At 41.9% G+C, this 25,104-nt stretch overlaps 1 protein-coding gene across 1 annotated transcript in view; it reads right to left on the reverse strand.

The window, feature by feature from the left end:
* ben (bendless) overlaps positions 1-19,456 on the reverse strand; it is a 62,054-nt gene extending 42,598 nt beyond the window's left edge. The window contains exon 1 of the mRNA XM_071693234.1: positions 19,287-19,456. Within this exon, the coding sequence (XP_071549335.1) occupies positions 19,287-19,337 (51 nt within the window). The 5' untranslated portion in view covers positions 19,338-19,456. The remainder of the gene's footprint in view (positions 1-19,286) is intronic.
* Positions 19,457-25,104: the final 5,648 nt, after the last annotated feature.

The following is a 25,104-nucleotide window of genomic DNA, read 5'->3' on the forward strand; positions in this document are numbered from 1 at the left end:
CAGGATTCCGTGTCCGCTAGGTATTTGAGCAAACATGACATTGCAGACTTCCCCAGGTATCTAAAATCAAGCGGCCCACGCTTTTACTCAGGTTTTCCAAGGTTTTTTACCTCCAAGCTCCTGTCATCAGCTTTTAGTTTCCATTATCAGAATAGATTTATACTCAGAGTACACCCGACAGGCTTCTGTTCATAGGTCTCCTTAACGGAGTTTCTATTCGTATGTTGCAAGGAAGGTTTCCTGTTGTAGGAAGTCCCGAAGTTTCTTTCTAAGGTACCTTAGCAAGTTGCCAGTTCTCCAGATTCCTAATCTCAGTTTGCCAGGCTCGTTTCTACAGTCAGGTGGTTCCCTTCGGTTTCTACTTTTAAAATCCTTTCTTCTGAACAAGCGGTTTGTTGCCTCAGTGAAGTAGAATCGTCAAGTTACAACTGCATGTGTGCGTGTGTGTATAACTTCAGGCAATTAATTCAATTAAGGAGATAAAAGGCCATCTTTTCTTTTAAAGGATCAATCTACTTTATATTGTTAACAGAAACTATTCTATTTTTCTAGATTAATAGTTGCGACAAACCTCTGGATAAAATCAATACGTCGCTCCACTCACACTGCTCTCGTGGCCTAGTTATAATGCACTACGACCATCCAGTGTCATCTGGTGTGAGGCTAAATTATATTCAGGTTATTCCTGTAGCCTATTCGGTACATTTAGCTGATTTCACATTACTGCGCTGCATATTCCATAACTTGTTATACTGTGGTGTCTGCTTAATTCAGCTGTGTAGAGCTGCACATATATATACACACACACGTAACGCACTCACGTATTGCTGCCTACCAGTGTGTGGTTACAGAAATCATTGTTCTCCAAGGCATTTCCCCATCAGACTTGCCCTCAAACAAGTTCCTCTGTTCGATCTGCATCCTGATCACCTTGTTATACCTCCTCCGTTCATCTGAACCACTAGCATACCTCGTGAAATCGTCTTCCATTACATTTAATAGTAAATTCCTTCGGTTTTGATACACTGATCCCTTGTATTCCTTTCGTGCCCACTACGCATATGCAGTTTTATTTTCCAAACTCGTAGCTCTTGTGTTCCGATGGGACTCTAATTCATTACCATTCACGGTGAGTATAAACGTAAATCATATTTGATATAATCTGTAAAAACTGAGTTCTAACTAGTTTTTTTTTTTTTTTTAATCGTTTTTAACTTTACGATTCGAGGAAGCTCGACCCTTAGGGTTTTGCAACCAAACCCATGGTATAAGTCTTTACTCTAGTTAGCTTATAGATCGCTTAAATGTCACTACTATTTCTAGCTGAGCTGTGGTCCAGTATATACACATCAGCAATATTATGTTGATTATTCATGTGTCCATTTTAGATTCTCCAATCTTGTCGATAAATTCAGTGTTTATAATTGTGCTAGTAAGTGTACAATGCCTATAGTAGTATAATGTTTGTAATTTTCATATTCTTTTTTTTTAATCTTTAAGTGTTGAGACATTATTTCTTTTTTTTTTTTTTGTTATTTGCATACATACGGCAACAGACTCGAATCGACTTTGCACGACCGATATGACTTCACACAAAGACGCACATACGTCACGCTATGACTTGCGATCCCGATCGGTGGACGTGGCCAACTTCCCGGGTGTGCGGCAGGAGCCTCAAAGTTTCAACGGATGACGAGACTCCATGGCCACGAAACTGGTGACTGATATCAAAGAACCTGCTTTGTATAATACACACTGAAATTGACGTTACTACTTCGACAGTCACTTGTTAATGAACACCTTACTTTTGAGAATGCTATGGTTTAATTCCACGATATCCGTCACATAACAAAGGAATTGAAAGGAGTTAAAAAGAAATGAAAAAATATAAAACACCCAATGACGTATAAACGTTCACTTTTAAAGGCGTACCATGGCTGAAAACTGTCCGAAAACGTTTGAAAGGCGTGATGGGAGCAGCAGTTAATTCAGCGTGTTTACCGTCCTTCTTCCACCGTTGTAGAAGCAATACCCAGGCTGCACGAACTCAGCCTTGACTGACAGTGGTCGTAATTTTACGTTTAGAACATCAGCCCTGCACACAGCATTGCTCTATAGGGAAGACTTCCACTATGTACAGAAGTTGTATATGATCAAGTGGCTTGAGACGTTTCCAATAATGTTCAGAGCTTTTTCAACAACGCCTCCCCCCCCCCCCCTTTTTTTTTTTTACACAGCAAAGACCGAAAATACTTTATTTAGAGACATCTGGGAACTACACATGATCGAAGAATATATATATATATATATATAGTTCAAGTGTTAACACCATTAGCGAGAAGTTTAGCGAGAAGTCACTTTCGCCAAGGGTCTATCTATCATCGTCAGCAAACAGAAGTGAGTTTAGTGTCGTTTGCCGGTCTTCTCACTTTAAAAGAAACCAAGCCTGCTCTACTTCTGCGTGGAGCGCATTCCCGGCGTTGCGCGAGGTCCATATTAGAGGTTTCACGGTTACGTAATGATAATATATACAATATATATTCGGTCTACCGTGCACCTTCTGCTGTACCCGGATGATCCTCAAGTTGTCAGCAGTTCACCACCGAGCGGTGCCGGGTAGTGGCGTGCTCCAGGGTGTACAGTTATCTCCTCTTCCCACGAAAGTATGGCAATTCTTGGCAAAACAAATATTCACGACATACATTGATACAAGCATGAAAGTAGAATGAACGATATGTATACGAAACTCATTACAAATATGTATGTTAGGAAATATCGCAAAGGCATGGCTTAGTTATCCCGTAATACAGCGTATAATTTGCAAGTATTACTGACATAAACACTTTTCTACAGAGACTGAGACAAGGTCGCACGTAATAGGTAACTTACCAATGAATATTGTTTTATATGACAGGATATTTATCATTGTTGTAATACATGGGTTACTGTATACCTAAGACGTAATGCACACTGACGAAGAAATTCACATACACATGATCCCTGCACGTGGACGCAAAACCCTCCATTGGCAACTCTTCCTTCCCTCACGTGAAGTTAACATTCCATCATCATATTTTTCCATCGGCGATGATAAGTCTGCCTGGTCTTATTTTACTCCTTTAGACTGAGGTTAAAAAGTTTAATGTGTTTTCTTTACCATTCAATCTCCGTATGTCATCAAAGTCCCATAACTTTTCTGTTGTATATCGTTTCTGTTCTCATCCATCATTTTCTTTCATAAGGCCACATTTTTGTGGCTTCCGTCTCAACGTTCGCACCGTTTTCGACTCCACTTCCATGTCAGAGTAACATTTTACACATAGTGGACTTGGAAAGGCCCTTTCAATACACATCTCAAATATCTTTGTGCTATAAATCACGAAGATTTTTTTTTATAAGAGATGAATTTCAACTATGTTTCAGACCCACTTTGGGGATTTGTCTAGGTTCCCTCGTAAGTTGTTTCGCTGTTCCCATTATCATTTACTTTCCCTTACGACTTTGGCATCATCTGCAAGCACATATGCAGATGTGAGAGTCCAGCTCTTCTGACATATATTTCTCAAAGACCAAGAAGAGCACTGGTCCAAAAGATCGAACCCTGCGGCAGCCTGTTGTGAACTCCACCCATTTCGAGAAGGACTCTCAGACTTGCGTCACTTGTTTCTTTCTCCTTAGGTACTTTTCTATCCCTCGAAAGAATCTGTGTTTTCCTTATTCCTGTCTGAAGGTGCACTTCTTTGTAATTACTTATTTGTTCTATTACGGGGAGGCAGTTATACACCCGTGGGTCCCCATCTCTTAAACATTCGTAAGAGATTTAGATTTACGTATGCTGTCTGCAATTACCGTGCCCTCAGTCATTTTAATCCATTCATCCGCCATTCTTATAGTATAATAACACTTCTTTACATCTTCTTCGATAAGTATTTTGATATATCTAATATCATGCTCTCTGGTTCCTTTATCCCTTCATCTTCAAAGGATAAATGTTTTGATAATGTCACTCCTCACTCTCTCTTCCAAATTGGGCATGTCTTAAAGCCTCCTCTAGCCTTCCCCTGTAAATCATCTCTCTCAATTCTCGTGACATCTTTGTTGCACTCCTCTAGACTTTCTCTATTGGTTCTTTGTGTTTCTTTAGGTACGGTGACCAAACTTGGCAGGCATATTTTAGTACTGGCCTCAAGGTAATATATCTAAGCTCACTGCCTCTCTTTTTTCTCCAGTATGTACCTAATGTAATAATAGCAATTCAGATCTACACAGTATGTTACACAACTCTCTCCTTACAAAGACCCAATAATGTCTTTTTTTTTTATTCATACCAATAACATGATAATACCTTGTCTTGAAAATAATATTTAGGGCACAAGAGGTAAACAAAATGAAGGTACAACATGCCTAAACTAATCTTCTAATTTTGTACCATGATTTCTTCTACCGTGTTTATATTTGTTGACTGTAAGTTAGGGCAAAAGATGATATCAAAACTCATAATTCAACAGACGCCAGCCACGAAATTGGCATAGAATCCTGCTACACAGACATGTGAATCTACAAACACACACACACACACACATACCTGGTTCCTTTCATTCAAGCCAACTTATTTTTTCTCCACCTCACTTCTATAACTATTAATATTCATAATGTCACCCATTTTCCGCTGTCATAAATACATTTCATCGAGCACCCTACCGGCTTTAACAAACGCTACTTTGGGATGCAAATGAAAATAAGGGAAAACGTTAATGTTATTGTTCCGGGATACCTAATAACAGCAGTAGGATCCCATTCCACCTACGACGGCATGAAAAGTTGGAAATGAATTGATCTGAGCAATGTGACATAACCACTTCTGTGACATGCCGTTATGTAAACTTTCATTCCTCATCCCCCCCATCTCAATCACTACTATCATAACCTAGAGGCAATACGGGAACTACGCTTAGAATTTTGTAGATATTTGGGATAACACCCTAGTGGTCTTAGACGAAAAGCATATACGTGTTTCTTTCACCTATTACCCGTGTTGTCTGTTATGCTACAAGGATAACAAATTATGTTGTTTGAAGTGATCTAACCTGCTCCAGGATACGTGAGTTATTAAAGCATACGTACAGGGTAAAACATTAAATAAGTCCTAACACGCCGAAGTATTCGAATGTACTCGCTGTGAGGCCACCAGTCCGAAATACTCCATCCACACTGCCAGACGTATGTCTTAAACACTTAAATAGCCTAAAATGTTTTCAACCGCTCTGGCAACGCGCCTGTAATAAGGATTACATAAAGTGGTGTGTGTTATAGTCAATTAAGATGCAAAATGAATGAAGGTAATCAAGAGGAGCGTCCATAAATTATGAACACGCCGCCAGCTGACAACCGGAAGTCACTCCCACAGTAGCCGGCGCCAGACATGGCACGAACACAGCATTAAAGGCCAGCCACTCAATTGTCCTCAAAGTAATTTAATCTATCAGTTGAGCTGTAATTAACGAGGTAGAAATTCACCTGATGAGATATTTTTGGTGTTCTGATGAACTAAATAGATAACGGTTAGTTAAGAACTCGAGAAACGCGACGACAGGTTTTAGGGGACGAGAATTTGAGATCTTTAGAAATTGCTGTGAGTGAATCGGCGTCGTGTGCTGACCATTCATGACTCGCTCAATCTTAAAAAAAAAATCAGTTTGAAATAAGGTTAAACAATGACGAACATACGTCAAACGAGCAAATGATAAAGAGAACAGTTCACCTCAGCCCTGTGAACTAAATGTGACTGGTTAGCTCAGAATATGGCCGAGTGGACATGGTATCTGATTACCTCACGTGATGGGCCAGGTAGCTGGGGAAGGTACTCACGAGTGTCTTATGATCCAGATTACATAACAGTTCAACCTGATAACTTGTCATTCCCAATTTCTACCAAGAAATGACAACATACTCTCAGAAAATGTAACATGGACCATTAAAATTGTCTCATAAGTCTGTAAATTATTCTTAAGGAAATATAGTTAAGCCACAGCTGTTATGGCATAAGCTATAGAATGTTACATAGAGGAACAGAAATACAGCTAACGTCAGTTTTCCTATTCTCGTTTGGGTATATGAAACACCTTACGTCCCAGAGATGGGATGTTGTCTATGCCATTGACCACGATTTAAATCTAATATTCTCAAGTACAGGCGCTGCCGTGAACACAATGCTCGTTTCTTTCTCATCCTGTCCATTCTGAGCACGACCTTTGATATTACAACTGCATCTCATTCATGTACATGTTTTTCATTTCTTTAAATCAGACTTTCATGACTTAAACGTATGCTCAGTCTACGCTAACCATTTCTTTTAATAGCATTCCCAAGACGAAATCTAATATGTTATTTCATCTTTGATCAATTGAGGAACACAACGAAGAGTTAGAACACTGTTTCTGCTTGCTGGTAAATTCTAGTTGATCCACGGATTAGAAATATGATTAGAATATGAAAAAATGTGAAATATTTTAGTGTTCTGGGAGTAGAGAACCTATCATAACTTCGAGGGTGAAGTTGTTTAATCTGAACTCACCCGTTGTGCACGACCAGGAAGCACCGAACACAATTTAGGCTCGTACACCTCTCTACTCGTGGTATAATTAGAGAATACAATTGATATGATAATTTGATTAGTAGATATGTATGACAAATGATATCAAGTACAAATGACAGCCGTGAGAGACTAATCATAGATATACTTTAGGAGGGTTTAGTGGACGAACTTAATATATTTACTTTCATGCCATGTTTTGAGATGGTTGTAGCCTGCCTCTCTTGGCGTGATGGCGTGTACTGATTACTGAGGTCCAGGGTGGAGTCACACATCCTGTTTTCCTGCAGGACTGTCTCTCCTCCTCCTCCTACATGGCTTGAGCTCGTCCAAGCTTCAAGAACCCGGCGCGACAGACACGCACACAAACATCGACACCTGCCTGTTACACACGTCAGAAATCGTTGTATGCTGACGTGTTTTCTTCAATCACTGACATAGCTCTCTGGTCCTTCAGTCTCAACGGCATTGTAAAAATCTGCACCTCACCAAGGACCTCCATCTTGCATTTCTTTTCCTATGAAACTTTGTCTGTCGTCTTGAAGGACAATATAAAATAACAAATCACATTGAATAAGCTGACTGATGTGCATATCTATATTTGCCTAAATGGAACCTTCACATACTAATATCGGATCCAGGATTTCGCAAAAGGATCATACCATAAAATATATGGTTATTTCAAGCTCTGGTTACATCGGATTGAACTTCATTAACAATGAAGGTAGATCGATTGACTGAGCGTGGAAAATGGCAGCTTCACCAGTGTGATGAATGGTATTCCATTGCAAGAGCTGATTTTGGGTCACCGCAATAGGAAAACTTCACGGTAAAATGTCTTGTAATTGACATTAATGGTGGATTAGGGAATAATGCTCTACGAATTAAGCTTAATTTGTCACAGGCAATGGTGAGAACTTCTTTTATTCGAAGTGTGATCTGATAGACTCTTAACTTATTGATCTTTCTGTATATACCTCTTTTATCGACTCTGATGCGTCAGAACACTGAAATTACTTAATCAATTTGGCATTACAGTCACATTAGACGTACTGAATTGTTGTGGGGTGTTATAATAGCATATTGAGTTAATCCACTGCCTTTTATTTGTCGTTCATTCTCATATTCTGGAGCTGTGTGTGTGTGTGTGTGTGTGTGTGTGTGTGTGTGTGTGTGTGTGTGTGTGTGTGTGTGTGTGTGTGAGGGGGTGGGGGCCGGGAGGGGATGAAAGAGCTCCTGGGCCACTCTGGATGACTCATGAAGCAATCAATCATCTCCATGGTTATTTTCTGAAAAGTGTACTCTTGTACTTTTCTCAATTACATTGCATTTTATTTATTTTATCAAAGAATTCAGCATAAAATCCCAAACTGAAATTAACAATCTTTTTTTCTTTTTCCTTTGTCTTTTAATCAGATTTTCTTGATTATGAAGAGGGATGTCATAAATACTCTAGTCCTCCATCACATATACATTTACCATTTTCTGTCATATAATATGCATAAAAGAAAACTAGCTCAAATTTTTTTGGGTGACTTATTCATATAATAACACACCCATCACCAACTGAAAATACTGACGCTTAGTTTAATCTGGCATATCTGAAAATTTCATCATATTGGATTCGACTTGGTGACACGGATGTACGCACTGTACACTGATACATCATTCTGAGCAAAGGAAAACGTTATCTGACGTTAGTAACTCACATGATAACAAGGTATGCGAGAGAAGACAACGAAGTCCTGTTGGGGGATCCATTTCACAAGTCCACAATGGCAAAAGTAATGAAAGTAAAAGCCTGTGTTACGTATCTCTGAAGAATTTTAACGGACTAAAACGATTATGCCGAAAAAAACTATGAAAGGACAATCAAGATGACGAGGAAGGCAGAGAAACAAGGGATTTTCAAGAGTTGACGCAATTCAAATAATTGAAAATTTTGACTGACGAAATGAATTGGGGATAATTCAGCTATCGGTGGAATCACGTTTTCTAGGACCATAATCTTTGTTCTTCTATGGAATCGTTTTTGCTACAGTAAAGAGTGAAGAGTGATGTAGGAGAATGGGATCTTCCTTTCTTAGAACCAGTCCTTCAGTATTAACTAACTCATTATGAGGAGGGGAAGGGGAATGTGAGGTTAGATAATAATGAATGTGTATATATATATATATATATATATATATATATATATATATATATATATATATATATATATATATAGGGCAATATCTTGGTTTTACTGGGTACCGGTAACTGTGTTAAGTTGGATTGCCAAATGTCGCCAGGGCAGTTAACGCTTGTCATCATAGCCTAACGAGATCCGTCAACATTTGCATTGTGAATTAGGGCGTTGTGACCCTGGTGGCCTGCTGATGTGAAGGGCTAGGGTGACCCTGAAGAGGAGGAGGTGTCGCTGCTTGAGGAGCCACAGAAGGTCATGCTTTCCGTACGTCAATGTGTTATTTACTAACATTTCCTGTTACCGAGGTAACGCCAGGAACAGACGAAGGAAGGCCACCTCCGCTCTCACCCATTTTCTAGCTGTTATGTGCAACGCTAATGAAACCACAGCTCCACTATCCGCCCCATTCATGTTCCTTCTGGTTTCCATCCTAAGGCTGTGGAAAGAATCAAGGTGACACTGATGAAATAAATAATTTATTCTAAAGAGAGGAGGAAAGTGCAGAGGAGGACCAAAGACTATAAAAGAAAAAGAAAAACAAAAAACAAACTGATTTTATCGGTTCAAACTCCATTTGAATATCTTGTTTGCTCTAAAAGCAATGACGGAGATGGGATTCCATAGCAAAGGACACGAGGGGGAAGACAACTATAGATGACAGATCAAGACAGATGTAAAGTGTATGTCGCTGTGTTCTGATCTGCAGAATTCACTTTTGATCCTCTATTCGGCCTCAGAGATGTGCAAAGCATTTTTCTTTTTTTTCTAAGACGGTAGAAAATGAGCAAAGGAAAATGGTGGAAGAGTACCCAACGCAAGATGACTTATCACTGCACCTCCCTGATATATTTGGTCACAGTCACTGTTTTATGATAGGTCAGGAAAATGTGCGAAAGAAGAAGAAAACCCACCTGGCCTTCGCTGTCCTATTGCTCAGCCTATTCCAGCCATCCACCACCAGCCTCAGGGTGACTAAACCAACACTTCTTTATATCCTAACCAACCAACCAACCAGCCGATCAACCAGCTAACCAACCAACCAACCAGCTAACCAACCAGCCAACCAACCAACCAACCATCCAGCTAGCCAACCAACCAACCAACCAACCAGCTAGCCAATCAACCAACCAGCTAGCCAACAACCAACCAGCTAGCCAACCAACCAGCTAGCCAACCAACCAACCAGCCGACCAACCAGCTAACCAACCAACTAACCAACCAGCTAGCCAACCAACCAACCAGCCGACCAACCAACAAACCAACTAACCAACCAACTAATCAACCAGCCAACCAACAAGCTAACCAACCAACCAACCAACCAGCTAACCAACCAACCCCTTGCCCATCATGTCGCTGGTGCTGTAGTTCAAGAAGAATTCTGACTGTCAACATCATCTCGAGGATTCAAATTCGTCAACACCTGCTGTCGGGTCCTCTGTCTCTAGATAGGTACTAAGAGGTAGGCAGCCACTGACCAGGGAGGGAGGTATGTGACCGGTACTTGCCCACCTGTGTACCATCGGGAGGGTTGGAGACGGCTGCGCACTGAGGCATCACCCCCCAATGTTCGTCTAGTATCACTCGTTTCCCCAAGGTTGTTGTCTTTTCCCTCTGCTTCATCCTTACATGTGGGGCTGCTGGCTTTCACTCCACGAGCGTTCAATCTCTCTAGCTCACACATGACACGCTTGGCCATTGATAACTAATGTGACTTGTTATTCTTAAGTGTATCCTTCTCGGGCTTCGCGTTCTCCCTGAGTTTCTTCGGCAGAATCCCTTCGTCAGCAGGTCCTCCACGGTGAAGAGTCTTGGGGGGGCTTAGTCTAAAGCCTCTCTATGTATGGCTCAGTCATCTTAATTCAGGTATGGGCCATCTCGGTTGCTCTTCTCTCGCCCACTGTCAATGAGGTCTTTGTGATTACTGGGGAGCGAGTCTTACTACACTCGTGTTAACCCCGTCTCTTATCAACCTTGTAAATATGTACCATGTCTTTACTCCTATGTGCACACACACACACACACACACACACACACACACACACACACACACACCCAGCCAGCCTGTAACAAGCTAGTGATCCTATTTCTTCTTCCGTGATGTGACGTGAGCCAATGGTGACCCTATACACTCCCCTCCCTGGCAGTATCTATGGCCTCTCCTTTGGGTCCCCCCCTGACCTCACAGTCCACTTCCTGGGGGCGTCCATTGAAGCCAGTAGTCAATATTGCTTTACTTTGTCAATATATATAAGGAAAATGGACTCCCTTAACCTCCTCCTCCTCTATCCCCCTCCGCCATTACCATACAGCCGGTCTGAAATGTCGATAACGTGTTTTTATTTTTCTTTTTTTTTTTTTACTATCTGTACAGCGGGCGACCCTCACCGCTTCCAGCTGACTGACGGGGAGGAGGTAAGGAGGCCGGAACGTCGATAATGTACGTGGAGGGAGAGGGAGGAGGGGGTTGGTTGTCATGTGTTACTACAGTCCGTGTGTGTGTGTGTGTGTGTGTGAGAGAGAGAGAGAGAGAGAGAGAGAGAGAGAGAGAGAGAGAGAGAGAGAGAGAGAGAGAGAGAGAGAGAGAGAGAGAGAGCACACGTCTCCCCTTGGAGAGAGAGAGAGAGAGAGAGAGAGAGAGAGAGAGAGAGAGAGAGAGAGAGAGAGAGAGAGAGAGAGAGAGAGAGAGAGAGAGTACATGCAAAGTAGGGGGAAAAACAAGGTCTCCCTTCCTCCTACCCCCATATACATCCATCCCCTTCGGCAGCCTCGCTCGCTGGCGGATAAGAAGATGCATCACATCGACAGTATATTGGCATCGTTCCCGTCCATCAGGGGCACCAGCAACAACAACACAACGCGTCGATATTTCCGACAATCAGAATACCTAATCTCCCGAGCATCAATGTTCCATGAGGTTTCGTTGTCTGATCGTCGAACTCAAGCTGAAAATATATATCTAAAACTTTAAGATATATAAAAAAACACCTTTGAAGTTTTCCCTCCAATTCATTCTCCCATCGAAATTGTACATATGCTGTTGTGTTACTGAGACACAAAGAGAAACTAAAGGCGAAGATGTAAGCTCTGTTGCCATCGGAGTTTGACGTGTTGGGGGACATACAACACCTCATGCAAGTTCCGTGCTTTAGGGATCAGGGACGAACGAAAGCGACTACAACAGTCGGCAGTCTAGAGTTCCTCAATTTCAACGGAGCAGTCATGGGTAAAGGATTAAAGGAGTACCGACCAGAGGGGGTAACTTTGAAAAGCTGCTAAACAACAGACGAGTTGACACACACTAAAACTAAGGGCAGAGACAGGGCGCTGCCTCGCTAATGTTGCTCGACTCGAATTCCAAACGGAGAATCGAACAGACAAGATAAATGTGAGTGCAGACAGAAAGTCCTGGGAGCAGAGGAGGTGGCGTCTCTGGTTCTCACGAGAGGTTAAGGCTCCGGCAGTGGCTACGTAGGGGAAGGAGAGTCAGTCAGATGACAAGTACGGAGTGGGAGTTGACGGTGGTGAACCTGCGGATATAATAGGACGTTGGTGGACTACTGGTTGGGTTGTCTGGATCTGAAGAAGCTGAGGAGGCGGCACCAGTAGGAGCAGGGTGATCCACAACAGTTTACTGTGTGTGTGTGTGTGTGTGTGTGTGTGTGTGTGTGTGTGTGTGTGTGTGTGTGAGGGAATCAGAGCCAACCAACTACCCTAGGAACAGTTGGCCGCGGAACGCAGCGCTGACTCTAGCAGCTTACGGAAACAGAAGCGTAAGTTCGACACACACACACACACACAGTTCTGTGAAACCTACGCCCAACACCTGCACACATTGTAATCATCTCCCGTTTCTAGAGTGTACATACCTTCCCCTTCCTAACACCCCTTTCTTGCCCCACTGTCGACCACCTCGGTATCATCAGCGGGAGGATGGTGACTTCAGGCATCAGTGGATACCTCCCTCCGGAGTCTTAACACCTCGTACGTGAAGTAAGGGCAGAGGCTACGTCGACCTCCTGCCGTTGTACCCTCTCCACAGAGAAGGTCTGGGTCACCAGCGTTTGGTTAGCCTTGTGGCTCTTTTGCGTCCCCGTAGCGGTGCCTGAGGAGCAACAGCCACGGCCTCCACCGGACCCCAAAGTTCTAATTGACTATGTGTGTGCGTGTGTGTGTGTGTGTGTGTGTGCAGTGGTGTATCTAGGATAGGGCAGGTAGGGCAGGTGCCCTGGGCGCCACTTGAAGGGGGGACGCCACTCAACAGGTTTGTTTTTTGACATATGCGACCCGACTGACATTTTCAACGGTTTGGTTTTGTGAGATAATAAAAAAAAAGAAACTCGCCTACTTTTCAACTATAGTAATATTTTGCTACTATCAGTTGCATTACCGCTTCTACGTTACAATTTTGATCAATTAAGTCTTTTAGAATTCATATGAATTTAAGTTTCGTCTAACTCTTCAACAGTTTATAATTACACTGTATATATTTCTTATATACATCCACTGTATGTACATTTTTTAATCAAGCCAGGGGCGCAATTTCAGTGATTGCCATAGCGCTATTTTCCCCCTGGATACGCCCCTGAATAGTTAGGGGTATTTTTTTTAGCTCAAAAGACGACTATACGATACTTAAACACCAAATTTGTATTCTGCATGAAAACTACTTCTTACAATGAGCTTTTTAAAGGAAATCTATTTTTCTGAGAAAGTTTCCAAAAAATTGATGTAATAGTTCAGGTTATTTTCTAGCTCAAAAAAGTTTTTATTTAAAAATTGAAACATGAGATACTCAAACACTTCTATAATTGAAACATGAGATACTCAAACACTTCTATAATTGAAACATGAGATACTCAAACACTTCTATAATTGAAACATGAGATACTCAAACACTTCTATAATTGAAATGATCATGAAAATATATATATATCACAAAGCTCTCTGTTACCGATACATACTCGGTAATCACGATGGGAAAGGAACAGAAATATTCTAAAATTGACTTCATTTTTTAACAGCTTAACTGAGTGTCATTGAGAGGACTAAACGTTATATTAACACAAGATTTGTATTCAGCATGAAGAATACTTCTTATCATGAGTCTTTAATTGAAATATATTTTTATGAGAAAAATGCCAAAAAAAACCCTTTCGTTTCAAAATTGAAAGATAAGATATTCGAATACTTCTACACCTAAAATAATCATGGAAAATATATCATAAAGTTATCAGTTACCGATACATATACAGCAAATACGATACAAAGGAACAGAAAATATGTTAAGATTAACTTCATTCAACAGCTTAACCGAATGTCATAAAGACGACTAAATGTTATTCTATCACCAGATTTCTTTATATTCAGCTGGAAAAATACTTCTCATATTGAGTCTTTAAAAGAAATCTATTGTACAAGTTGCTGGGGGCGAGTTGCTGACCAATCTGCCACGTCTCTCTCTCTCTCTCTCTCTCTCTCTCTCTCTCTCTCTCTCTCTCTCTCTCTCTCTCTCTCTCTCTCTGTCAGGAACTCACTCTCGGCGAGCCTACGCCTTTTCTCAGCTGACGAAACAAAGCACAATCGTCAGAGAGAGAGAGAGAGAGAGAGAGAGAGAGAGAGAGAAACCTCCTCACTTCGAGGGAGTCTATCATGTCTTGCTGCCGACCTTAGCGTAGCCTAGCTTCCTAAGAGTAGCCAGGCGCTCCACCGGGTAACTGGGAAGGTGGGGACTGCGATTGTATATTCTTGATAATTACGGCAATGTGAAGGAGGACGACTTCTTTCAAGTTTCCAGCTAACAGATACCAACAGAACCCCAGTCGTACCTCCCGTGCTAGTCGGTTTCCCTCCGCTCCCATGTCTCTGTACTCACCTCCGTAACTCACTCTCTCCGTTACTCAACCAACTGTGCAACTATTTTCCCCCGCGAACCCCCGTTCAGAAAAAACCACGATCAACTCCATTCATTTGTCTCTCTTGCCTACACAGCTCGCTGCTCCCTCGACTTTTTTTTTCCCCCTCTCCTCTTCACAACCAAACGATCCATCTCTTTCTATCTTCCACGAATAAAAAAGCGAGAATGACTCATCCTCTTCTCATCTTCTAAACTATATATGTCTGATTATTCCTTCCAGTCAATTTAGCCATGGTTTACCCTTACTAGTCAATGTATTTGTACATGATGGGGGAGGGAGTTCTTCACCCGTGGGACCCCCATCTCATTCTAACTCATCCACAGCTCGAACATTACAAGAACCAATGCGTTTACGTTTCTATATGTCTTAATTCCATACCCGAGTGTCGTCCACTGCTTACGTCCTGCTTGTATGTGCCTTCGTAAAACCAACCTGTTCTTCAAATTTTGTGCCGGAAATTTCCGTCACTGAAAAAAAAAATGTATATATATACCTTCAGTGCTCCCACCATCGTCTAGAAGCCTCATAAAAATAATCGACTCTGATAATGAGGCATTCAACCCCGCCATGAACCAAGTGGCCTTCAAACCAAAAAATTTCTTCCACATTCTCGGTCCTCCCGCTGTGCCCTGAGATTACCAGCTACCAGGACACGCCACACACACACTCTCTCTCTCCAGGACACAATACTTGTCCTTCTTGTCGATAGGTCGTTCCCCTGGGGCACGGGGGATCAAGCCTACAGATCATCAGTGCTTGGGTAACCCTGGTGATGGCTGGAGGGAGCCAAGAGTCACAGTACTCGAGGGATTTTGTGACTTGAAGCTGGTTGTAGCAAGGTCTGTGCAGCAGTGACTATTTCCCGTTTATATTTATCAATAAATCGAAGATGAATTATATGTTATATGCTGTTGTCTTATATACATTTAGGGTCGATTATAGGGACGACTGAAAACAATATCTGATCAAAATAACTAATCATTTGATAATAATAATAATAATAATAATAATAATGATAATAATAATAATGATAATAATAATAATAACAATAAAATGATAATTAAGACCAATACTAGATACACAATACATTACTTATATCCCAAATAAGAACAGTTTTCTATAAATATCCTTCTTACAAACCAATGCCCTTGTGTATTTGCACTGTTTCTATTGCTTGACACACAATTCAGTATCTTGACATGGGCTGTTGTACGTGCAATTCAACCATATTTTTTTCATTAATACTGACTGTTATAATTGAGGAAAATAGCCTGGTAGGTAGAATCAGATACAGTACTCAAGTTACGATGAAAACAACTATGTAACTATATATTTGTCTATTAAGGGGATGGAGTTCTACTTATGCGGGATTACATCTCTTCAACTTTCTCTGCTGTCATATAAGTTCTGGAACTTCTGTATGCCGTCTGCATTCACAGTTTCATCACTCACTTTCCTCCATCCATACATCCACTGATTTTATACCATAAAAGTACTTTTGTCCTTTTTTTTTTTTCACCTGGCAAATCTCTTGCTTAATTCATGGCATTGCTTCTGGTTGTTCTATCTTTCTATATTTCAGAAGATCGATCAATGCGGACGTCTTGAAAATGGTTTAAAAACTTAAAAGGATACGCTCATGTCACCCCTTACTCTTCTCTCTTTCATAGCGGATATAACGATGACCTCAAAACTCTCTCACTGTAACTCAGTTCTCTTAATTCTGCACCATCCTCGATGCCCTCCTTTGAACCTTCTCTATTAGTTCTTTGTGCTCCTTTAAGTGATATAAACATGGGAAACACAGGCTTGTTCTGACTTCATTTGCAACCTGACCAGCTTTATCAAGTATTTTCTTATCTATAGACACTTGAACACGATTCAGGTATCTGCCAGCAGACCATCTGTCACCCTTATATTCCTCCTAAAGTGAAGTTCTGGTGACAGGTTGGGTATATCTCCGACTCCTTGAGTCCCTCTCACACACAAATTCCTGTAGCTTTTACATCACAGTAGATAATATTCGTATCAAGGCGTTCTCCTTTCACCGCGTCCCATCCTCATTACGATGCATTCAAACGGGTTTGAATTTCGTCAATTGAATACCAGAAAGTTCCACTTTGAAATCTGTCAGTGTCCACTTTGAAATCTGTCAGTGTCCACTGGTGCAATCCTCTTCGTTCTTTACCGGCTCCCATGAATATGACGTCGTCCACTAGCAAGCAATTCAGATGTGACTCAAGTCTTCCTTGCAAGTCATATACACAGATCAAGTACAGCAGGTTCCAGAACCAAGCCCGTGCACTCCACTGGTGACCAGAACCTACTTCGATAAGACTTCGATGAAGAATCACCTCTTTCCACCCTTCTACTGAGGTAATCCTCTACTCATGAAGAGGGTGCCAGTCCTTATTCCTGCCTGGAAATCCAGCTTCTTTCCCTTCCACTTGTGTGGTTCAGTGTCAAATGCTTTCAGGAGGTCCATTGTACACACAATTCACCCACAGTTCTATTTTGCCTGAAAGCGAGCTCACTCTCTAGTAGAAATCTAAAAGACTGGTTACTACAGAACTTCCCCTTGGCTCCGTGGTGTTTGCGATTCACGGTAGTGTCTCCTCTGATTATCTTTTCCAGTATTTTAACAGGATCACACTCATCAGAGAGACGCAATTTTCCGATCTCCTTTCTTAAAAGACAGGCACAACACTTGTCTTCTTCCAGTCCTTTGGTGCCATGGCCTCCCTCCAGCCAGACAGTGGTTAATAATTCAAGCGGCCTGTGTATGCGTGTGTGTTTTTGTTGATGTATCTCTTCCGTTCATCACCAGAAGAAGGATATCTTTATCAAATGTTTTACAAATAATATTCTCACGTATATCACCCTTTCCCACTTCTCAAAAGAAGCGCATCGGTTTGAAGTCTTCAGAATTCATCAGCAGGGTACATTATCTCACTCATGTCTCATCAGTTCTTTACGTCGTCGTCACCTCATTCCTCACCGTGCCCCGTCCGATGGCCTCCAGCACATCTACCTGCCTGACTGTGGCACCAGATGTTATGGAAGAGCCCGAGAGAACAGACATCGCAACACTATCGCCGTATTCCTTGTTCATTAATGCTCCTCCAACCGAGCCGGTAATTAGTCCGGAGTTAGAGAGATTATAACTTTAAATCCTCCTGAAACCCGGAGTTTTGCCTGAAAAGTTCATATTTCATTATCGAGGAATGTTATTGAACAGAATAATGAGGCGTTGGAGCCGCCGACTCGGCCACCCTCCTCCCACACACCACCCCATGTAACGTAACAGCAGCTGTGGCAGGAGGGAACAAGAGGTAGGGAGGATGATAAAGAGGAATGATAAAGGAAGCGGAAAAGGAAGGAAGGAAGGAAGGAAGGAAGGAGGAGGAAGGAGGAGGAAGGAGGGAAGGAGACGAAACAGGTTGAAGAGGATGAGGAGGGGAAGGAAAGAAGGAGGGAAGGAGACGAAACAGGTTGAGGAGGAGGAGGAGGGGAAGGAAAGAAGGAGGGAGGGAGACGAAACAGGCTGAGGAGGAGGAGGAGGAGGATGAGTGAGGAGGCCGCAGCGTGGACCGCCACCGTACACGTCGGGCCAGCATTCCCCTGCCCAATATCAATACAAACTTTGCATGTTTAGTTTAACTTGGCGTCGGGAGTGTTTGTCCGGTGCGCAGCGGCGGGCGGCGGAGCGGAGCCGCGCACTGATGAGGGAAGACAAGTGCCGCACACACACACACATACACACACACTTTCAGCTCAATTTTCTTTACTGCTTTATGACCCGATGTTATGACCCCCGTAATTCGGCTGTGAGGTGCTGATAACAAGCACTGGACATTACCTGATGATAGTGACGAGAACACGCTGGACACTGTCAGGGGAAAGTGTCTATGGGGAGCCCAGATTTCCTCGCAGTTCCCACTGGGAAAATTGATCATTTCGTTTGGCTTCCACCTCGAATGGCTAGACTGAAGCTGATGATGAATTCGAGGATTCACGAGTCGAAAATATCGAATTAGGCGACTAAAGGAAACGAAGAGGGTGTTCGGAAAGAAGCTTTTAGCTTTATCTTTAAGCATAAGTAAGAAGCGAGTAACAAATGATTCGTTTTACGATAGAGCTACGTCGCACGCAATGAAAACAATAGTCTTTCTCAAAAGTGGGCGACTGATCGTGACTGAGCAAAAGAAAAAGTACCTCAGGGGAGAAGGGGGGGAGATATATGAACGGTGCAACGTCAGCAGTATGAGGCTTCGAATCCCACGGTGACTATACGTACGTATCCCCCGCACCCCCTCGGCTGTTTCACCATCCGAACCAGTTATTACCACGCGCGCCACCGTCATGTTAGACCATGACCTGCGCTGACGGTGGGAGGAACGTGGTCATGTGGGACTGCATGAGCCATCCTGACGATGGAGGAACATGTTCGACCCGCAGGGGGCCACCTGTGGCTGCTACCGCTCGCTGAATGACAGCTCAAGAATGGCGGACAATGGAGGGATATTGGCCATTACAGGAAGAATGACTGGTAACGTAGGGTATGATCAACTACTGAAGAGGGGAGACTGACCTTGAAATCAATGAGGTCTTGGTGATTAACATCGTTGGTGGCTGAGGACATGAAACGACCAATGGAAGACGTCGAAGACGACAAGTCCACTGGCAGTGACGACAGGATGATAAGATAATGGTGTCGATCTCTGGTGTTCAGGATTCGTCTTGTGTTCGCATGGCCCGTGTGGTCATGACCTGCCGAGATGAAGAGGGCGAAGGTCAGAGAGGAAATCATTATACACATTCGGTCTACAGGAACGCAAAAGGAAAAGATCTACTTAACTGGTCATAAAGTATTGTAAGTGCTGTAGGAGCTAGCAAGGTTGTTAGGTACATACTCTATAATCATCCGTACGTCTTAGGAGTTAACTTATCTCTCATCCAACGCCTTCTCTCACACACCCATTCCTTCACTACATAACGTAGCCACTCTTTAAGTCTCCACCCCCTTTCCTTCACTCTTAACCTCCGTGTAACATACAAGACGTCTTCACGACACTCACTCATTCTCCAAAACACCAATTCACTCTGTCCTTGATAATCCACTCCCACATCAGGTAGTTTTACTATTGCCGAACACATCAAATTCACCTCGCCACTAATACATCCACTATATCACTTACCCACCCAACCCCAGCACTCTGTCGTAATTGGTTCATTCTCAGACGCACTCCTCAGTGGCCCAGTGTTCCTTAAATTCCAAAACAGAAAATAATATAACAGTGAATTGGTAAGAATATTCATCGAAGGTCGACCTACATTTCAAACTCGTGAACATGTTCACCTTCAGGGAAAATTACACATCCTACGTGTAAACAAACAATTTTATAAATTTGATAAAACATGATTACAAACTTCATATTCATCTGATATCTGTCGGACAGAGGAAGCATTATTATATATTTTACACTATCATTTCACATACAGGAGACTTTCATTATATTTCAATTTAGAAACATAAAGGCTTTTAGCTTAGAATTACCCTGAACTACATCTGCATTTTTTGATATCTTTCTTTGGATAAATGATTAGCTTGAAAACCTAAGTATAGCACCTATTTGTCATGGTGAATACAAATCTGGGGTGAAATATTGTTTGGGTGCCATTAAATCGCTATCACATATAGACAGATGTAGCGGCAACGAACACATTCTAATAAAATATACTCTGCAATCATTTCTTTCAACGGCATTCTTTCATTTTATGTGTTGTAGCCTGCAAAACAAGAGTTCGTGGGGAATGCAGCCGTTGGCAGGTTAAACAAAAGACGCGGCAGCAGAGAGCCCTCGGTGTCAGACGCAACAAAGAAAACATGGTAGGTTGAGGGGGGGACTGCCCGCCGGGTGAGCTGGTAAAAGATCGGCCCCTTTTGTGGTACCTTCCCAGAATACCTTATAGATATTTTCTCCACAGATTTAGTGATTTTGTATATAGGTTGAATGATGTCACGCCGAATACAGTTTGTGGGGCAATTTTGATCATGCTAACGACAGATAATGGAAGTTTTCTACACTAATCTTTAATGGTCTCCCTGTCGGCAGTTTCAGTTTCACGAATTTAAGTGTTGCGAAACTTTTCAGTTTTGCTTTTCATGTCGCGATGATTTTTTCCCCGCCCTTCATGTCTTCAAGCATCGATTTCCTCTTTTCTCCTTTATGTTCTTTCGCTCTCATGATTTCAAACTATGACATCTTTCTGCAGACGGTACTCAAAATATGGTCGTATAATTAATCCATCCACAGTCTACTAAATGAAAAGTTTATCGTTGACAGACTGTTTGAATATTTTAGACATTGGTGGGTTAAAGAGCATTTTTGCTGACCACTGTAATTCACTTCCTTGTTCCTGGATTTATCGATTTTTTGACTAGAGGAAAAGTCTTAATCAATTTCGAGATTAATACAAATATTTCAGATGACCAGTAAACAACAATTCTAATATCATCAAGTCCAGTGCCACAGGATAACTTAAACCCGTCGACACCTTGAAGTCTGTCCAAAAATTTGGCTTACAATATTCAAACAACTCAACCTTACCCAAGCCCCCTTCTGGGTCCATCCTACCTCAAAGTAATGCAATTCTACCTCAACATAAACACAGCCTGCCTCAGCGTGACCTAAAGTTAGTGGAAAAAAAAAAGGAAAAAAGTAATTGTTGAAAATTAACTAGTCGGCAAAATACCCACTACAAATATTAATACAAGCATAACGATCAGTCCAGACGGAGGTTATCATAGGATGGTTTAGTTTTTGATTGGGTTGCATTAAAGAAAAGTAGACTTGAGTTTAGGCAGTCAGCTAATGTAATCGAATCAGCTGCTTGGCATAATGATTTGAGTGCAATCATGGTGCAGGCTGCAACTAGTCAGCGTCCAGGAACGTTTTTTTTTTTTCTTCTTCTTAGCCCGTCAGTTTAAACACAGGTCTTAAAATAATCCTGAAATAAAGCGGCGGTGAATATCAAAACTATAATGGTTGGCCGAGTGATGAACGGTCACGCATCAAGACCGGGCTGCTGGCGCTTATCTGACTAGGATATTTCTCCCGTTCTCCCTACGCTATTTCTCCCGTTCTCCCTAAGCTATTTCTCCCGTTCTCCCTAGGCTATTTCTCTCCTTCTGTCTTGGCCATTTTCTCTCCTTCTGAAAGACAACTCCTCCAAAAGTCATTTCAATCAATGCCTTTTTGGAGGAGTTATCTTTAAGAACGAGAGAAATAGCCTAGTGAGACTTGAGCCAGCAGCCAGGGAAATAAGCCGTCGTCTTTCGAATGCTGTTCTGATCCGAGATTCTTTATAATTCTTTGAACTGGAAATAAAAAAATGAGAAATAGAGGATAGCAACATGGGTAATTCCAAAGTGTGTAGTTCAAATCTTGGTTAATACGAATGAGCCACGTAATGAGTTATATTGTGTTTGGAATAAGTCGAATAAGTTGTATTGTTAAATTTACAGATACGCGTACCATTCGTTTAGTGAGGAAAGTTATTGAAAATTAAATCCAAATACGTATAGCTAATATATGCTTATATTTAAAAGAAAATATCTAATATGAATTATTCATCCTCTTCTCCAGAGTCTGCCTTGTAATCTTCTCTTCCAGGCAATGAGTTCAGTCACGCAAAGACTTAAGCTGTATATTCCAAATGTAAATCATTCATATTTGAGAGTGAAGTCAAAGGCATTAAGGATCCGAACCCTAAAGAAAAACAAGAGTCAGAGCTTATAATTCTTCATAAGAACTTTGATATAATGGCCAGAGATTTTGTTTTGTTTAACTCCAATTTAACATTCCCGTAAGTGTTTTCTCTTTGAGCGGACCTTCTTCACACAATTCTTAAAACAATGTTATTACTTCCTCTGTAAAGTCTGAATTTTATTTTCTTAATTTCTTTTAATCATTCTATGATAATATCCTTGTAAACATCTGTACACATAAAGTAGGGACGGGATCATCATTGTCTTTTCGATCTAAGATTCGAACGAAGTCTCCGCACTACAGAACTTCAAGCCTGTGATATAAAAAGAGTATATGATGGATATAAAGTTGCCTTATTCACCGATGAATATATATACTCTGTCCCGCTCCAGGCCACAAATGTGACTTCGAAACAGTTGAAGTTCGAACGATTAAGCAGCAGAATGAAGTGCCTTTCTGAACCAAAAGATGATGTGGTGTGAGAAGGCACACGGGAGGAGGAGGAGGAGGAGGAGGAGGAGGGGAGGTGAAATGAAGGTTGTGTGGGGAGGCGGGTGTCGTGGAGAATAACAATAAAATCTCCATATAACTAATAACGTTAAGACTGTGATAGTGATGGTTTACAGTAACAACAATGACCTTGAATGCACGACAGGAGAAATATAATATACCCCCGTAACGGTTTTCTAGGGTGAAAGAAAAATACAGATTAGTTGCCATGGTGGTTTACCCAGTATCCCGTGATCCATATCACTGGTAAGGAAGCGCCACCAACAAGAGGAGGATGAGAGGATGTGAGGCGACCCCAGACTACAGAGGAAGCGACTCAAGATTATGCCGCGTCCTCCCTGGAGCACAACAGCGCATCTCTGAAAATGTCATCCATTGGTACGTGAGGGCCAAGGATTTCAATAACTCTCGAACACTTCTAGAAGGATTCTGGAATTGGTTTTGCTTTTCAGCATCTTGCAGAGGACCCGGAGTTCTGGAACACCGTTATTTTTGAGGATGAAAAGTATTTCTCATCAGATGAAGCAGGGGCGAGAATGTGCCATGATAACGTGTTCAAAAGACAGCTAAGAGTGTGGCAAGGTGAGCGCTTTAAAAGGTTTGGGCGTTTGGACGTGGAAAGCTGGTGAAAGTATAAGGAAGGTTCATGGACCAAGAATATATGTCTTTCAGGGAAGGTATTTTGCAGTCAGTGCGAGCCATGATATTACCTCATCCACACTCTACCACCGCACTTGTGCAAGATAAGAGTTCCATCCACACGAGTAATGTGGCGAGGGAGTAGTCCATTCAGTACACGGAATTTCTCGACTGGCCTTCTAAGGGTTGTGATATAAACCCGAAAGATAAAGTGTGGGCCATCATCATGTGTCGCGAGTGGCAATGTGGGTGATGATGAAGTTAGTAGCGACACCACTGAATTAAAGGCTCGGGAGGTGTGGTATTCAGTAAGGCGTGTCCTGACATCAGCCTCAACTTAGTGGAGAATAAGTGAAGTGGTACGAGCATGTGTGTGCGTGTGTGTGTGTGTGTGTGTGTGTGTTTCTGCTAACAGTTTAAAGTTTGTGGACGATTTATTCCTGATGAGGCGGAATTCTTCCATGAAACATGTAGGCTTCTGCAAAGTTTGGTTGTGCAAAGTTTTAATAAACTATCTAAACCTCTACTGAAATGCGATTACCCTTTCATATAATGTTCACATACTGTTCGGTATAACAGATTCGGTTGAAACCCTAACAAACGTGGGTTTAGTATAACGTTTCCTGGTGATCCTACTTTGAACCCTATCAGTGTTGTTGTTGCAACTTCCTAGTATTTGTTCTGAACCATCCATATTAGAAATTATCGTTACCGTTCTTTCATTATCTGTATCTTGGTAACTAATCGTAAGTTCGTAAAGGCATCACAATGTAGTGAATGCGTTACGTCATTCTCCACGACCTTCACTTCACCCTCTCCCCTGTCACATAAACACGCCGACGCGACATCTATCGGCTCAAAAAAGTACTCCTTCCTTCTGCCGCTTCGTTCCCCGAACCTCATATGTTTCGGTGTCACACTGTGGCTGGGAATGGGACAGGGCTGTTGTTCGTATGTTCCCAGAACATAACAGTACCATAGCATACCCTCCATTACATAAAAAAAAAAATAAACGTTTTATCTTTCGTGATAACAGTAATCATTCGATACTTTACTGGATTGTTTAACTGTAGTCAAAACCTCATGATATCTATTTAGCTTTCACCTGTTTTCAATAGCTTTACGCTGAATGTCTTTGTCATACTTTCTGCAGAATACAAATGAAAGAAAAAAAAATCCATGGGACACAACACCATTAAGATACAATGAGACTTGACACAACTGAAAATAAATAATTACACTTACGGGTCACACACACGCACACACGTACACTCGACCAGCACCGACTTCTTCAACACTAGATCAAGACCTAACTGATGGAGCATGGCAGGGAGGGCTACCAACCTCACATAGGTCCTTGACCATCAAACGACCAGACGGGAGCTACGAACAAGTAGTTACACTCCCCGTGTCAATTAAGATCTCCCCTAAAACCCTTACGCGTTCCTGATGAATGTACCTTACGTCTTTTTTAATGTCCTCACACAC

Source organism: Panulirus ornatus, chromosome 4 (assembly GCF_036320965.1).
Source record: "Panulirus ornatus isolate Po-2019 chromosome 4, ASM3632096v1, whole genome shotgun sequence".
Lineage (NCBI taxonomy): Eukaryota > Metazoa > Arthropoda > Malacostraca > Decapoda > Palinuridae > Panulirus > Panulirus ornatus.